The sequence below is a fragment of the Pholcus phalangioides genome, unplaced genomic scaffold (genome assembly GCF_987345545.1).
Source record: "Pholcus phalangioides strain wild (caught in Gottingen) unplaced genomic scaffold, Ppha-v1.0 ptg000024l_1, whole genome shotgun sequence".
NCBI lineage: Eukaryota > Metazoa > Arthropoda > Arachnida > Araneae > Pholcidae > Pholcus > Pholcus phalangioides.
Genome location: NW_028301616.1, coordinates 17,266,256 through 17,282,890, shown reverse-complemented (window position 1 = coordinate 17,282,890; position 16,635 = coordinate 17,266,256). Strand labels below are relative to the sequence as shown.

At 36.4% G+C, this 16,635-nt stretch overlaps 1 protein-coding gene across 1 annotated transcript in view; it reads left to right on the top strand.

Moving 5' to 3' along the window:
• Positions 1 to 15,056, top strand: part of CngB (Cyclic nucleotide-gated ion channel subunit B) — a 32,277-nt gene extending 17,221 nt beyond the window's left edge. The window contains exons 9-17 of the mRNA XM_089250994.1: positions 193 to 315; positions 417 to 558; positions 1,275 to 1,434; positions 4,374 to 4,471; positions 6,662 to 6,745; positions 7,040 to 7,158; positions 7,829 to 7,975; positions 9,191 to 9,323; positions 14,049 to 15,056. Coding sequence (XP_089107120.1) covers positions 193 to 315; positions 417 to 558; positions 1,275 to 1,434; positions 4,374 to 4,471; positions 6,662 to 6,745; positions 7,040 to 7,158; positions 7,829 to 7,975; positions 9,191 to 9,323; positions 14,049 to 14,957 — 1,915 coding nt within the window. The 3' untranslated portion in view covers positions 14,958 to 15,056. The remainder of the gene's footprint in view (positions 1 to 192; positions 316 to 416; positions 559 to 1,274; positions 1,435 to 4,373; positions 4,472 to 6,661; positions 6,746 to 7,039; positions 7,159 to 7,828; positions 7,976 to 9,190; positions 9,324 to 14,048) is intronic.
• The last annotated feature ends 1,579 nt before the right edge of the window (positions 15,057 to 16,635 follow it).

Sequence of the window (16,635 nt, the reverse complement as noted above, 5' to 3'; positions counted from 1 at the left end):
CCTCCCACTTGTCATCAAAAGTCAGCAAATCATCGGAACCCCCCCCCCCCTATCGAACCGAGCCCCACTTCTGTTGAGTGAGGGGTTGCCTTGGCCATCTAACACTTTCAGGGTCTTCTGTTACCCAGCCCCCCCCCACCACCACCCACTTTGGTTATTAAATTGAGACTTATCCATTTTTGAAACCCACAGGATCATCCGAACATTGCTGTATATGATGTACCTGATCCACTTGAATGCCTGCGCCTATTATGCCATGTCAACATGGGAAGGCATTGGATCGAACGGTTGGGTTTTCCAAGGAGAAGGAAATGCGTATGTTGTTTTCATTTGTTTTAATGGTACTGTAGTACTTAGATTTTAATGAGGCGATGAATCCGGTGCCATTTTGGAATTCCGTAATTATTTTCCGATAGGTACATCCGCTGCTTCTACTTCGCTACGAAAACCGCGACCTCTATCGGCAAAAATCCGAAACCGGAGAACGAGTACGAGTACGTTTTCATGACAATCTCTTGGTTGATGGGTGTCTTCATATTCGCGTTCCTTATCGGCCAGGTGAGTAGCAAAACACACTTCGGTTATTGCACCGTTTCCGTACAAAGAATACGGTCAGACTCAGTTAAAACGACATTGAAGATGCTATGAAATTTTGTCGTTATAACCGAGGTTGACGTTTTTAAAGAGAACTTAATTTCCTTAAAATATAAATTGATGCTACCAAATACTGTGCATGGCACTGCTATTCCATTAAGATCAGCGGTGACCATATTAGGCGAGAAAAATACAAGAAATAGTGGATCAGAAATACGGGACACCGATTGTCACCAGAAAGGCTACCAATAGTCGGCAAAATAACCTAAAGCTTTGTCAAAAAATACGGTGTCGTAGCAAGTATACCAAAATGTATTTCACGGGGAAAAAAAAGGAACATGGTAAATATGTGAGGTGAACATTTATAGTCATATTCACATTATAACATAATTTATAAGTCATGCAAATTACCTTTATCCCCCGATTCTAGTAAAGATTATGCATTAAGTATCTTCCAAAACGTTATAGAAACGAAAGCAAAACCGACGAAAAAGTTATCGTTATATCCGGTCATCGCGTTTTCACAGACGTCGTATGCAAGGTTCATTCGCATTATTCTCTATGAGAATCAGCCCCGCACTACCAGGTATAACCCAGTTTGACTGTATATGATAATGACCATCAGCTAAAATTGTTTTACAAGTTGAAGTCAAGCTCACACATTTGTCGTTCAAAATCAGATCAGGGACATTGTGGCAACAGCGACGCAGAGCAAAACCCAATATCGACAGCTGATGGACCAAACCGTGATGTACATGAGGAATCTGAACCTGCCGGATGATCTTCAAAGGAGGGTCAGGCTGTGGCTGAACCATACTTGGGAACAGCAGAAGACACTCAGTAAGTTGAATCTCGATAATTATGACACTATTCTGTATAAAGCCGGGTTTTCCCTGGAGTAGAATTTCTGCGTCGTGTGCAGCGCGAAAACGCTGATTGATTGAAAACCTGAAATTCAGGGTTTTTTTTTTCAGGTATTTTGACCAATCAGTGTTTTCACGCTGCACGCGCTGTAGAAACCTGCTCCTAGGAAAACCCGGCTTTACAGGGTAATTTGTATTGCGTGTCCACAGCATTATCTCTGCAACCGTTGACTTTAGAATAATACTTTCGATTACAAAATCTTTCAAATTACATCAGGGGCGTAGTCAGAAATTTCGTTCGGGGGGGGGGGGAAACCAAAGTGATAGAACAACAGATTTGGTCATCTTTTTCCCTTTTTTCGGTCATTTTCTCATATTTCGGTGGGGGACCAGAGCCCGAAGTCCCCCCCCCCCGCGCTACGCCCCTGAATGACTTGATTTCTTAAAATGACGTAATTTTACGATAGATAGTAGACCTATACATAAATAAAAGAAAGAAATTAACTTTTTATACAGTCCCCGCGTGCTAAAACTTCTGCATAACGAAATGTAAAACCTGCTCTGAAAATTTATTTGCCGAAAATTCCATATATTCTTAAATTTTATATTCATTCAGAGACTCGACTTTGGAGTCCTAGGCATTTGTCGCTAATGATTGAGGGGGCGATTCGCAAATTGCAAAAACGTAAATTAAATTCAAAGTGTAAAAAACTTTTTAAAAAGTAAATAATTAATAAACTTGCCAATGCACAGAGGCTGAGTTGCCAAAACAGTAGTTTTTCATCTTTAATATTTCGATAAATATTGCGTTTAAAAACATGGAGTTTTTTTTTTTGCAAATGACTTTTCAGAGCATGTTCATAAATTTGAAATTTGCGCACACGGTTTTTTTTTACTATTTCATGTATACGACTCCTAAAAATATAAAGAATCCTCGTGTCACCCGAAAAATTTTGTAATTCAAAGTAAAATATCCATGCGTATTCTAAGTACATAATAAGCTTACACAGTAAAACCCCTTTTAACGGTCAACTCCTCCTCAGATGCGGTCTCACCCCTGGTTTTCATTCACAACATGAATGAATGAACGCCAGGGTTTCTGCCACCGGACTTATCCCGTTGCCGAGATCTCTCCCAGCCCAGCTTCGTGGCAGAGTCTGGAACAGTCTGAGTGTGTAGCTAGTGTTGCGTCTGATATTTCAGTGCTGCCATCTATACTGAAAATTGGGAGCGAAGTGTAATGATTGAATATTTGTAACGTGAGGGCCTGTTGTTCTCTGTGGCGAGACTTTTTAACGGGGTGATTGGCTCGCATTCGCGCCTTGAAGTTGGGAACCACAGAAAGCCAACTTCAGCCGACCACCACTGTGGGGTTCGAATCACTGTGGGGATCCTCGCGATGCGAGTCCGTCACTATGACCACTCGGCCACCACAGCGGCTTTCATTCACAACAGCAACACTTTATTAGTGAGAAATATGGAATAATATAATTTACGACCGAATAAAAATTTCTCGCGCGAAATGACTATTTAAATAACGTATTTCGAACCCAGGTATAACGGTGACCCTCAAATACGGTCACGGACACGATTTTCATCATTCATTGCATTGGACTAAACCCCCACCCCGGACGCCAATAATTGCTATTTTGGTTCGAAATATGCTCACTAGATGGCAGTAGAAGTTCTAATTATTTAATCAACTTTTTTAAGTTTTTCTACTTTTGAATGAAATTGTGTGACTACGTTAATGTTTTGCAGCTCTGATGTCTACGCTTCGATATCTCTCTCTGAGATGGGCAGCGGGGGTGTGTCCGGTCCTTCAATGTTCAACTGTGATGTCTGTTTAGTATCTGAAATCACGTGTTTCTGGTTGTGCTCGTATATTTTCTCACGGTGTTCAATATGACTATGTGTTCTATGTATCACTGAGAGAAAAGTTGATGTCTCGAATGTAAAATTTGTGCTGTTGCAAGTGAATTCAATACATTGATTAAATAAATTTTCCTTTAAACGTAATGACGGAAAGTGGTATTTAATATCACAGCTTGAAATACATTTTGAGCGTATCGAAATACGCAGCAAAACCCACCAAACATCGATCGATCAGTTTTTCCAAAAGATGCTAATTCAGCATATAAACTTTGTATAATATTTCTTTTGTAATTCTAATTTCGTGTCTACGCAATAATTATGTATTTTCATGACTTTTAAACGCATCTCATATTGTCAGAATTTCATTCATGTACAAATGAAGAACCATATTTCTGTTATTGTTATTCTATGTAATACAATTTAAACAGGAACTGCTTCTGATACTGTCACCCCTTTTTACAGAAATTTTTTTTTTGTCCCGCGATTGTCCGTAAAAGAGGATTTTTTTTAATTGTATATGAGAAAAAATTATTTTATTCAAGAATTTCGTTTAAGAAAACTTTGATATAAAACTTTTATAAAATTTGAAAAATGTAACCAATAAACACATCTGTTACATTCGAGCGAACTTAACTGATCCGCCTATTGGTTGCATTTTTCAAGTTTTATAAACGAACTTTTATAAAACTTTCATAAATGTTCATTTATAAAACTTGAAAAATGGAACCAATAAAGTGAACGGATAGATTCGAGCAAATGCAATGGGTAACCTTATTGGTTGGAATTTTTCAAGTTTTTTTCAGAATTTTTCAAGAATTCTGAAACTATAAAAGTTTTATAAAAGTTCTTTTATGAAACTTTTATAATGTAATCCCGGCCTAAGACGATGATAATTTTTCATCATTTACCGACGTACCGGATCTTTGAATATGACCGTGAAGTTGAACCGTATATTGATGAGAAATTTATTCATTTCAGAGATTCTTTAATTATAATCGGCATTTATTGCCATTTTTATTTATTCGATGCACTTTTTCTTAGATGAGAGTGGAATTCTGGACTCGCTGCCTCGGAAAATGAAAACAGACGTCGCCATCAACGTTCATTATAACACACTGGTGAAAGTACAGCTGTTCAAGGTGAGTCCTGAGAAGATAAATATTATTTTAATTTAAAAAAACTTAAAATATAATTGATTTGTATATGCATCATTAGAAACTCCAGAGAGCATGTATGCAGAGGGAAAATCTAGTAAAATGTGGCCCAAATAACTCAAGTATAATTTTTTAGATACTTTTCACCTTTTGTATTGAGCGTACACTGCTCGAAATAATTAGGAGAAATGTAGTTTTTATTTAACTGTGATTTTTGAACATTTTATTTGATAAAATATTGACAAAGAACATTGTTGGGTACTATTCACAATCTTGTGTTACAATAGTTAATCATAAACTAAAATTTAATTAAATTTAAATAAATAAATTCAATAAATTCAATAAATTCAAATAAATAAATTCAATAAATTCAAATAAATAAATTCAATAAATTCAAATAAATAAATTCAAATAAATAAATTCAAATAAATTCAATAAATAAATTCAATAAATAAATTCAATAAATAAATTCAAATAAATTCAATAAATAAATTCAAATAAATAAATTCAAATAAATAAATTCAAATAAATAAATAAATTCAATAAATAAATTCAAATAAATAAATTCAAATAAATAAATAAATTTAATAAATAAATTTAATAAATAAATAAATTCAATAAATTCAAATAAATAAATTCAATAAATTCAAATAAATAAATTCAATAAATTCAAATAAATAAATTCAATAAATTCAAATAAATAAATAAATTCAATAAATTCAAATAAATAAATAAATTCAATAAATTCAAATAAATAAATAAATTTAATAAATAAATAAATTCAAATAAATAAATAAATTTAATAAATAAATAAATTCAATAAATTCAAATAAATAAATTCAATAAATTCAAATAAATAAATTCAATAAATTCAAATAAATAAATTCAATAAATTCAAATAAATAAATTCAATAAATTCAAATAAATAAATTCAATAAATTCAAATAAATAAATAAATTTAATAAATAAATAAATTCAATAAATTCAAATAAATAAATTCAATAAATTCAAATAAATAAATTCAAATAAATAAATTCAAATAAATAAATTCAAATAAATAAATTCAATAAATTCAAATAAATAAATTCAATAAATTCAAATAAATAAATTCAATAAATTCAATAAATATGTTTAATAAATTCAAACAAATATAATACGTATCCCCTAATTGCTTTGAGTAGGGTATCTGGAAGGTGAAATTTTCAAATTATAAATTTGTATGCTGCTGGAATACACAAACTCTATGGGAGAAGTGCGTTGCAGGGGCATAAGTAAAAAATGGTATAGATCGGGGTTCTGGTCCACGGACCATTTCTGCCGGTCCGCAAAACATTTCGCCCAATCTATGTAGCCGCTACATGATTTTAGAATTAAATATAATAATATGCTGTGTGTGTGTGTATGTGTCCAAATTTGTTTTCGTTTCTGTTTTTGCCGTCGACCGGTCTGTAAATTACTTTTTCCCGTTTACTTATTTTTAGTGTGGTCAGCAAGTTTTTTCTCCCATTCATTTATCTTTAGCCCGTTTTCAAGTTATTCTCCCTTTTTTTTCCTTTGCCGGTCCGCAAATTATATTCCTGTTATTTTTTTCTTCTTTCGCCAGTCTACACCCCCCCCCCCCTTTACTAAAATTTTTACCGGTCCACAAATTGTTTTCCCCATTTATTTAAATTTTTGCTGGTCCGCAAATTATTTTCCCTATTTGTTTATATTTTGCCGGTCCACAAATGATTCCCGCTATTCTTTTTCCTTTGCTCTCTGGAACGCAAATTAATTTCCCTATTCATTGAAATGTTTTGCCGGTTCGCAAATTATTCCTCCTGTTTATCTATTTTGTGCCGGCCCACACCAAAATTGTTCTTTCCATTTATTTTTTTTTTCCAGTCCGCAAAATCATATCTCGTTTTTCCTGTCGGTCCGCCAAATTGCTTCACTGTTTTCACCGGTCCGCTAATGTGAAAAGGTTGAAGAAAACTGGTGTAGATGCACTTATTTCTAAAAATATCTGCAAATTGAATCAGTCCGTATATTTATAGGACGTTTACCTTATGAAAAAGTTTTTTTTTCAACTTTCACTGAGATGATTATCATAATAATCCTAATTATCATGTTTTTTTTTGACTCATTCATTTATTCATTCATTCATTCATTCATTCATATACTGTCCATTTTTAGGATTGTGACAAAGCATTACTCAGAGATTTGGTGCTACAATTGAAGCCGGTGCTATTCCTGCCAGGAGATTACATCTGTCGAAAGGTCACTATGCAATTTAGCACCACAAAAAACTTAATTTTTTAAGAAAATGTCCATATTTAGTTATGTCTTTTAGATTGTAAACAGGATATTTTGGGATATATGTGCAGTATAATATAATAGCTCGAAAAATATTATCAACTTGGGGATATCTAATGATCAAGCAAAGTATCAATAATTAATGGTAATTAGGTGAAAACGTCGATGGTTTTCTTGACTTTAGTCTGGAATCGATAATCTTTTCTTACTTAACCTTTGTCAATTAAAGATGGTGATAACTTTTTTCTGGGTTTACAGGGTGAAGTTGGAAAAGAGATGTACATAGTAAACAAAGGACTTGTCCAAGTGATTGACAGTGAAAATGGGGACATGGTTCTTGCGACACTATCTGAAGGTAGCGTCTTTGGTGAAATCAGGTGAGTAAAAAACAAAATATACCTTTTTCTGTGTGACCCATACTTCCTCGAAAAATATACAAGAAATCACCAGCTGCCGCCAAAATTAATGCCAAAGGAGAGAAAAGTAGCCAATCTCGTTGTTAAAATCAACGAAAAATCGCCAATGGCGGGTAATGAAGCGCTACTGTAAATCGCAGTGAATTGAAATGAATTTTACAGGAGAAAAAAAATTAACGTGACAAATATGCAAGATTAATATTCATATTTGTTGTCATAATTATCATTATATAATTAATAAGTTGGAAAATAATGTTAATTCTTGATTTGCAGCAAAGAATAATAATGCAAGTCGTCTTTCAATGAAATACTAAAAAAAAACAGGAATTTTCAAAGTATTTAAGGAAAAATATGAAGGCCAAAATTACGGTAAAATATGGGAAAATTTCGGGAAATGCGGATCATACGGTCATGGCCACCCTACTCATTAGGAATGATGAAAAAATTTCTTTCTATCAAATTAAAGGTAGATGGCAGTTCTTACTGAACATACGGCAAGTAAGAGCACCGGACACATACTCACTTCACTTCTAGGTTTCTCCGAATAATGTGTAATACTGTAAGCTCTCTTTGTAATTTAAACTTTGTATCAAAAAAGATGTGATTCTGATTCTCTGAATAATGCGCGTAGCCTCCTGGGAATTGCCGGTTGCAGTAGACGGACAGCCGATGTAAGGAGCCAGGGATTTTCGAACCTGTTTGTTCTGAGCAAAGATGACCTATGGGAAGCTCTGAAAAACTATCCCGAAGCTCAGAAAGTACTGCGAAAGAAAGCAAAGTGAGTATCACTCGACACGTGGAGACATGTTTTGTTCGGTAACGCAATTGTAGTAGGGCTGGGAATCGATTAAAATTTTTAAGTGGTTAATAAGAAAACTTTAATCGATTAATCGAATTTTAATCGAATATTTTTTGTGACCATACAATATTAATAGATGCTATAAAAATAATATTTATTTAGCATTTATTTATTTCACTCACCTATTCGGTAGATGTAAACAAATATAGGAATAGGTTAAGAAATTAAGGCTGCGCGCTTCAAGCAATTTAATATTCTGAACATAATAATTGCCAAAACGTGTAATTTCTTCTCTTGGATCTTGGTTTTTTTTTTAAATGGTTATTTTTGGTTGTTGTTCAGAGATTTCGAAACTACTTTCGATTATACCGTTTTGCTTATTTTCCTGAAAACTCTTTTCGAATGGTACTCGAGAGGAGATGAGCTTCTAAGAATGCGAAAAATGTACTGTTCATAATGGAGACGATAAATTTTTGGTCTTGTCTTTTCTGAAATTCCCATCAAACTCACTTTGGAAGTGAAATAATCAGTTTCCGTTGATTCGAATTTGATCAAAATACTGATTCATATATTTTTTAATATAGTCACTTATCTGAAATGTTCCGTATAGAACACGATTTATAAGACGTCTAAAGATGGTTTTTCTTTAAACAAGTTGAATTACTTCACAAACTTTTGATAAAAGTTTCAATCGATACAGTCGATTAACTCAACTGAAATTATTAACTGCGATTAGCAACTGTGAGAGTTGCAAAACTCGTTAAGCTCCAACCAGGTTTTTTTTTTACAAAAAGTGAAAAATAAACTTTTTCAGAGTGTACTTTTCAAGTTGACGCTTGTTAAAATGTTAGTGTCATACCGTTAAAATTTTAAATTTCAAGGAGTCAGCTCGACAAATACACGCTACCAAAGTTTCTATTTCACTTTCTGTAAAAAAATCTCTTTGGCTCTTAACGAGTTTTGCAACTGAACGACTCAAATGATAGATTAACAGACCAAATTAATCGGACCAGTCCTAAATTGTAGGATTAAGAAAGATATTATAAGCTATTGAGAATAAGTGAAATTTCATATTTTCAGAATATTTTATGTTTGTTTTAGTGTGTAGTATATCAAATGTTTTCCTTTTTAAGAACTTTCCCATGTCTTTAACTATCGATTACACGTTGTATTAATTCTGTTTTACTTCGGAAGGATATTGATCAGGGAGAATGAAGCTCGGGACAAAGCAAGCAAAAGTAACAACGTTGCCGATTCAGCTCAGCCAATCATTCGCCATGATGTCAAGAAACCAAAAACACCCCTGTTATTGAAGACCGTAGTTCAGGTGAAGGGTTTCGCCAATGTTCTTTCTAAAGCAGGGGTTCTTAACAATTGCTCCTTATGGCCGTATTCACCGACAGAGTTTAAACTACAATTACAGGTTAAAGGATTAGCGATCGACACGGATTGGTTAAAATAATCAATTCAACCAATCCGTTTTCGATCTTCAATCCTTTCACCTGCGATTGCAGTTTAAACTGTGTTGGTGAATACGGCCGTTACAGAGGTCCGCGAGCTTCAATGAGAAAACAATTGACTCATTGTTTTTATATCGCTATGTACTGAATATTATTTTGTAAAGGGGGTCCGTGGAACACAAAAGGTTAAGAACCCCTGCTCTAAAATAATAAATTGTGTGTAACATGTAAATCTAGTACATGATGCGTGTACTAGATTTTTTTTGAAAAAAAATTATTGTAGTTCCAAAGACTCCCGATAGACAGAGACGCACACGGAGGGGGAAGGGGGGGGGGCACTCAGGGCCCCCGTGCCATCGAAAAATTAGAAGAAAAAAAATTAATATTTCGGTGAAGAAAGTGAAATATCGCAAGAAAATACCTTTTATGTGCTACGCAAAAAAATTTCTGTTAATTTAAATGCTTTTGAAGGGTGGTAACTCAAAATTTCTCGAGGAGAAAACATTTGTGCTCTCCCTTCACAAAGGTCGATCCGTGTACTTTCCTTCCGATAGATGATGCTGAGATGTGTGATATTCAAAACAGATTTATACAAATCATGTCGTCAAAAAATTGAATGGAAGTACGCAAGGTGTATAGAATATGGGGACACACGTGCAATTCTTTATTCGATGCCGGCAGCCTGATTATTTGCATGAACTTCATATATTTAATGTTTGCGCCGCCTATCATCAACATTTTGAACTAATTATTTTCCTTATTCAAAAAGAAAAAAAAACAAACAAGGTGGATGAAAAATGTAACTTAATTGATGTTTAAAATGTTTCATGAATTTTTGCCCCCCCCCCTCTTCCTCCGCCATACTGTATATCTGTGTGTGTGTGACCTCTCCCTACTCCATTAGCACGAACCACAATTTTTTTCTTTTACCACCATCGAGATAAAACACAAAACAGCATAGTGCGAAGAATTATAAAAGTCATAAAAAGGAAAAAAAAGTAGCTGATGTTATGCTACCCAAAAACCCAAACATTATAAAATGTTACACAATCGAAACACACCAATCAGAGATATTTAATCAATACAAGATGAGTTGGTGCCAAAATTTTTTGTGAGCAGTTTCAGTCGGCACTTACAGATACTGTAAGGCTACTTCACCAAACACCAACTCTGGCCACGCAACAACTCCTAGACCTAGAAGGCCTCCGCACGGAATGCCATAAACGTCATCAGACTACCTAGCAAGTTTGCCATTTCAAAACACAAGCATCCTATTTCGTTCCTTCTTATTTTGCGTAGAATCCTCCTGATTGGCTCACAAATACCGCATAGAGTGACTGGATGTGGGGCATAGAAAAATCGCCAATTCTGAGCCCGATCATTTCTTTCCCACACAACTGAGGGAAAATGGACTACTTACTGACGTCACGGGCAGCGTGCGGAGGCTTTCTATCTCTAAGAGGTGCTGGGATACATCGCTATTTTACTGCCATTAATGACATGTGTTGGAAATGAAGGCGCGGTCTATTGGTGGTCGCCTCAAGTTCGTTACAAAAAATATCTCATTTATATCCTCCCTCGGGTTCGAACCCAGGACCGTGACAGCAACCTTCACGGTGTTGCCACTCGGGCGTGTAGATGCTGTAAGACTGGCAACAGCTATATAATTATATTCAAGAACGTGTGCATATGTGTATATGTACGGGAATATGTGTATTTTATTTATTTACAATAACCCCAGAAGGCATGAAATGCACTTATACTGGAAGAAAAAAAAAAAAATAATAATAGTTAGTACGGGAAGCACTTCGCATACGGAGCCAGGTCGAAATCCCCAATATTGGAAGCAAATCTAGCGTAAGAGGCACATACAAGTTCTGATGGAAGACTGTTCCATATTCTTGCCACACGGCATCTATATCCGTGGAAAAAGCAATCCCTTCTAGCCATTGGTATTCTTATTTGGAAGCGATGTCTACGTAGGTTAACTCGCCTGTCTATGATCTCAAAGAAAGGCTCTCTCGATGGTAGATAAACAATTTGGTGGACTAGTTTGTAGCACATCTTCAGATCTGCAGCGATTCTACGCCATTCCAGTGAGTGTAAACCCAGAAATTGAAGTCTCTGGCAATAAGATAGACCGCTCATGCCAGGTATTCGTTTAGTAAACGACCTCTGTGGCTTTTCGAGGAGCTGTATGTCCTTGATTTTGTAAGGGCTCCATACTTGCGAACAGAACTCCAGGGTCGGGCGAACGTACACACAGAAAGCATATGACAACGTATGCGCATCACACTTACGGTATGCCGTACGTAACATATATGAAATTCTATTAGCTTTGCAGACTATGCCATGATAATGATCAGTGAAATCCAGAATGCGGCTCATTGCAATACCTAAATCCACGCATGTATCCAATTGCTGTAACGTTTCATTACCTAGTTGGTAATATTCAGGATCGGTGCGTCTACCTAAATGCATTGATCCACTTTTTGATGATGAAATAGGTAGCTTATACTGACAACTCCACTGGAAAAGTTATTGGCATGCAATTCTTAAGCCCCTAGTGTTTTCCACTGGAGAGAATAACTTCACGTCATCAGCGAATTGCAATAGAGAGATGGGTGACACAGCCTGAGTAATATCGTAAGTGTACAAAGTAAATAATATCGGGCCTAACACCGATCCCTGGACAACTCCGCTTGGCACCTGACATTCTCTAGACATGACGCTGGCTACGCGAACCTGATGAACTCTGTCTGACAGCAGTTCTTGAATTATCCTCACAACTTTATCCGGAACCCCCATGCAAGCTAGCTTCCCCAGTAGTAGCAATCTGTCTACTTTATCAAATGCCTTTTGGAAATCGACGTAAATTACATTAATCTCTTGTCCAGAGTCTATAGCACTCTCCCATATATCATGACAAATCAACTGCTGCACTGGTAAGGAGCGGCCAGGAATGAAGCCAAACTGAACTGAGGGGATTAAGCCCATATATTCGGCAAATGGAAGTAAATGATTGACGATGCATCTCTCGAAAATTTTGCAGGATATATCGGTTAACGATATCGGGCGATAATTATTCGGATCTGCCCTGGAGCCTTTATTCTTATAAATTGGACTAATAACTGCAGATTTCCAAGAGCATGGAATAGACCCGTAGTCATAGAAGGATGTGAAGATGGTGCTAAGCAGAGAAGATATCGGGTCTGAAAGACGTTTGTAGAAACAACTGGGTATTCCGTCAGGACCCGGAGAAGAGAAGCAATAATGGCTTTTATCGTCTGAGTGCTGAACATGTCACGAAAGAAGGGATGATCATTCATAAGGCCTTGATAACGATAGTCGTAACCGGAACAACTGAAATTATATGAACCAGAAAATATGTCCGCAAAAACGTTTGCTTTCTCATAATCTTCCGTTATCGTGGTGCCATTCACAGTTAGCGTTGGTATGTCCCGGGATACACGAAGTCTACCCGGGTTTATATATTGTTTATAATTTTTGGTGATTGTGTTTTTAATTGGGTTGCTGTACGTTTTGAAATATATGACATCCATATTTGTTATGGGCATCTTTTTCTCAGCCACCTCGTTGGGCATTTTGCCTGTTGTGGCGTTGTATTTGTATTTAACGTAAAACTTGTAAAGACATGAATCACACCATTTCTGTATGATATTTACAGCAGTTGCATCTATATATATAACAATTGATTTTCCGTCTGTGTGTGTATGTTCTCTATACAAATCTACAATTTTAAATCGATCGTAACCAAATTTTGCATTGGGACCCGACTTGAATGATAGGCTACTTTAAAAGTTCGTCAGAGCAGGGCAGATGCCCGAAATAGGCGAAAAACTGTCGGGCAACAATGATTTTTGGGCCTCAACAGTCACTACTTTCGGAACGTTTACTTGGGTTACCGTGGTTCCTAGCAATGCGTTCCAGACATGTATATGCCTTTACAAAATGGTTTGTCACTTCTTCAATCCTCTCAGTAATTGAAGAAAGCCCGGGCAGCACCAGGTATTGTTGCTATTATCACATAAATTTGATACATTATTTGTTCATCAAAAAAATAACCAAGAATACGAAAAAGAACCTTATGGCTGATAGCGAAAATGGAAAGACTACACAATTGCAAGTTATGTAGGAATAAGATAACGCAAAAGTAAATTACAAGAGCAACATGAATAAATGAGATAGATGCAAAAATATGAGATGTAACTGCTTCTGAACTGTGATTACAGCATTTGTGTGCGATTTCAACTAAGATTGATACATTATTATTGTTTGCTAATAAAAATGATGAAGATTACAAAATAAGCTGCTGCTGACATTGCAGAATAGAGGAGAAAATGCAATTGCAAGCTATGCAGAAATAAGATAATACATGAGTAAGATATTAGAGTAACCATGAATAAGTGAGATAAATGCGATTATATAGCTGTTATGAATTTTTTTAAACATCATTTGCTCTTCTTTTTACGAACTTTTAAAGTTTTTAACGTATTTTGTATTTCAAAAGCTCGCAAACTTTTATTGAAGAATATTAGAGTTTGTATAATTTTCTCTCTCTCTCTTGACAGGCAGTGCCCAAAGATTCCAAATGCATCAAAATGTTGATGGGTGCAAAAAACGTAGCTGAAAATTCCCCGACGAGATCCGAACAATGCAGAAAACGAGAAATTAAGGACACTGGAATCGGCTACACAGCAGCGAGGAGCTCTTCCGTGTTCGAACCACAGATAATAGAAAAACCGATCGCACAAAAACCGAGGTCGTTCAGCGCAACCGCGATCGAACCCATTTCAATCTTTCCCCAATGTTCCAAAGAGAAAGTCAAGAACCCATGCGATCAGTCAAAGGTCCGTGGCGGGACGGACAGCCAATCAACTGAAGGCAAAAGATGCGAAGAAACGATGGATATATTGAAGACTCTAAGATGTCTTTTACCTTCGGGAGAATTGCACCGGAAACGTCTGAACACTGTCCACCCCAAGGAAACTGTAGAGGCGGCTGAGATTTTGCCGAAACCACCAAACGCCAATAGCAGCGAAGACTCTGGCATTTCCATAGACATGAACAAGAACCGGAATCTACAGAAACAAGAATCGGAGTCGTCCATGGAGGATTCGGAAGATTCCAGCGAGTTGTCGACGGTCAGCAGCAGGAGGATAATGCCAGAAGGAGGCATCGAAGCCAAAGAATCGGGCGAGAACCAGAAAGGATGGATCTCGCCAACACCCTCGGTATTCAGCCTTCGCGGACTCTTCAGGAGCAACAGCAATAAATCCAGCAAGAGTATCGCCAAGGGTAGATCGTCCCCTCCAAGGGACAACAATCCGTCGAATTTCGAGCAAAGCAACAACAACCAACGGTCAGAGAGTATCACCAGCAGTAGCGAGACTTCAGCGGGGTATGAGAATTTGGCTTTTCTACCGGTGGATGTCCTGTCGAGTCGGAGGTCGAGCATGTTCAGTGACACTTCGTGTTGAAGATTCTCATCTTTGTGGACGCTAGAGCCTTGTTAAAAGAACAATATTATATGGATAGAAATTTCGCTTTCATGTACATTCAATAAAATTCATAATCAACTTAATATTTTGAATGGAATAAAATACAAACACAAAGACCACAACAGACAAATTGCCCAACGAGGTAGCCGGAAAAAGATTCCCGTGAAAAATATGGATGTAAAATATGTATAACCAAAATACAGTAACCTAATATAAAAGCATATACAGTTGATACTCGATATAACGACCTCCCAAGCTGTTAGCTTCGTCTCGTCGAAAACAGACATTATATTGGTAGGATCGTAATATCGAAAGTAGAACATACATTATAGTCGTTCTATGAAAGCATTTGGGACTTATCCTACCAGTCGTTGTAATGAAATGGTCCCTATAATGTGGGGTCGTTATAACGAGCGTCGACTGTATCACGAAAGAAAAAACTAATGATTAATCTATATAATACGATACCCATAAAAAAATATTATGGTTGCCTTATTCTAAGTATGGATAGCTTCTCGATTCATCCCAATATGTTTTATCGTACTTCTTTTTTTTTAAGCGTGTCAATTGTGTTGAAATTCACGACCCCCGGATGAAAGCTATTCCATTTATTTACAATCCTATGGAGGAAAAACTCCCTACTGCACCACAACCTAGAGTTGTCCTTTGCCAATCGATACTGATGTTCCTTTATCGAAGCAGTCGTATTAATAACTCGTAGTCAATCCTATCCATACCGTTGAAAATTCTGAACACTTCGATCACATTCCCACTCCTCCTCCCAACATCTGGGCTCCTCTAATGTGAACATATCTAAGAAATGAAGTTTCTCTTCCTAACTAAGTCTACTAACTAACTAACCAAGTCTATGTCCCTCTGTAGATAGGTATGGTCTCCAAAACCTTACGCCATACTCCAGTGCAGGAAGAGTGACGTTAGGAGAAAGCGAATAACTCACATCGACTCTTAATATTCGTTCACTGCACTCATTAAATGCCACCAGAATGACCACGGTGTGAGGTCATTTGGTCATCTCGACGGCATGATTCGATCTCCGTGAATGTACAGACAGTGTTTGTTGATCCGTTGTTAAACCTTAGCATGCTGCCATCATCCAGGGATGATCAGCGTAGTAACATGCTCAATCATTCATGGTCAGGGATGATTAGTTTTGTCTTTTAAGATGAAATTCTTTAAATGATGTATAGATGGCGTACACGATCGCGTGCACACACACATATATTATGGTCTTTTTAATTACTATTTGGACTGGTGTACATTTTGGGCAATAGTAGAATGCTTGCTTACCCCAATCGCTATTTTGTCGGTGATTGTAGGTTTGAATCCAGATTGTTTGTGAATTACACCCCTTTTTTCGATTATATTCAGTGTATTCAATTTCCGCCTGAGTTTGAATGCCATCTATCTTACCTAAAAGACAACTAAAAAAGGGGGAAATTTTTTTTTTTACTCAGGCCACACTGAGAGCAGCTTTCCTCTGGCTGTTCCTCCAGCCTAAGGTTTAATGCACGGATGGATTAATTTAATAATCGGGTTTTCGATCATTGCTCAAATATGCACTCGAAGATTTGGGTTTCTCAGGGCTAGAGAACCGATTATCTGCCTATGCCCTCAACCTTAGAGGTTCTCTATCTTA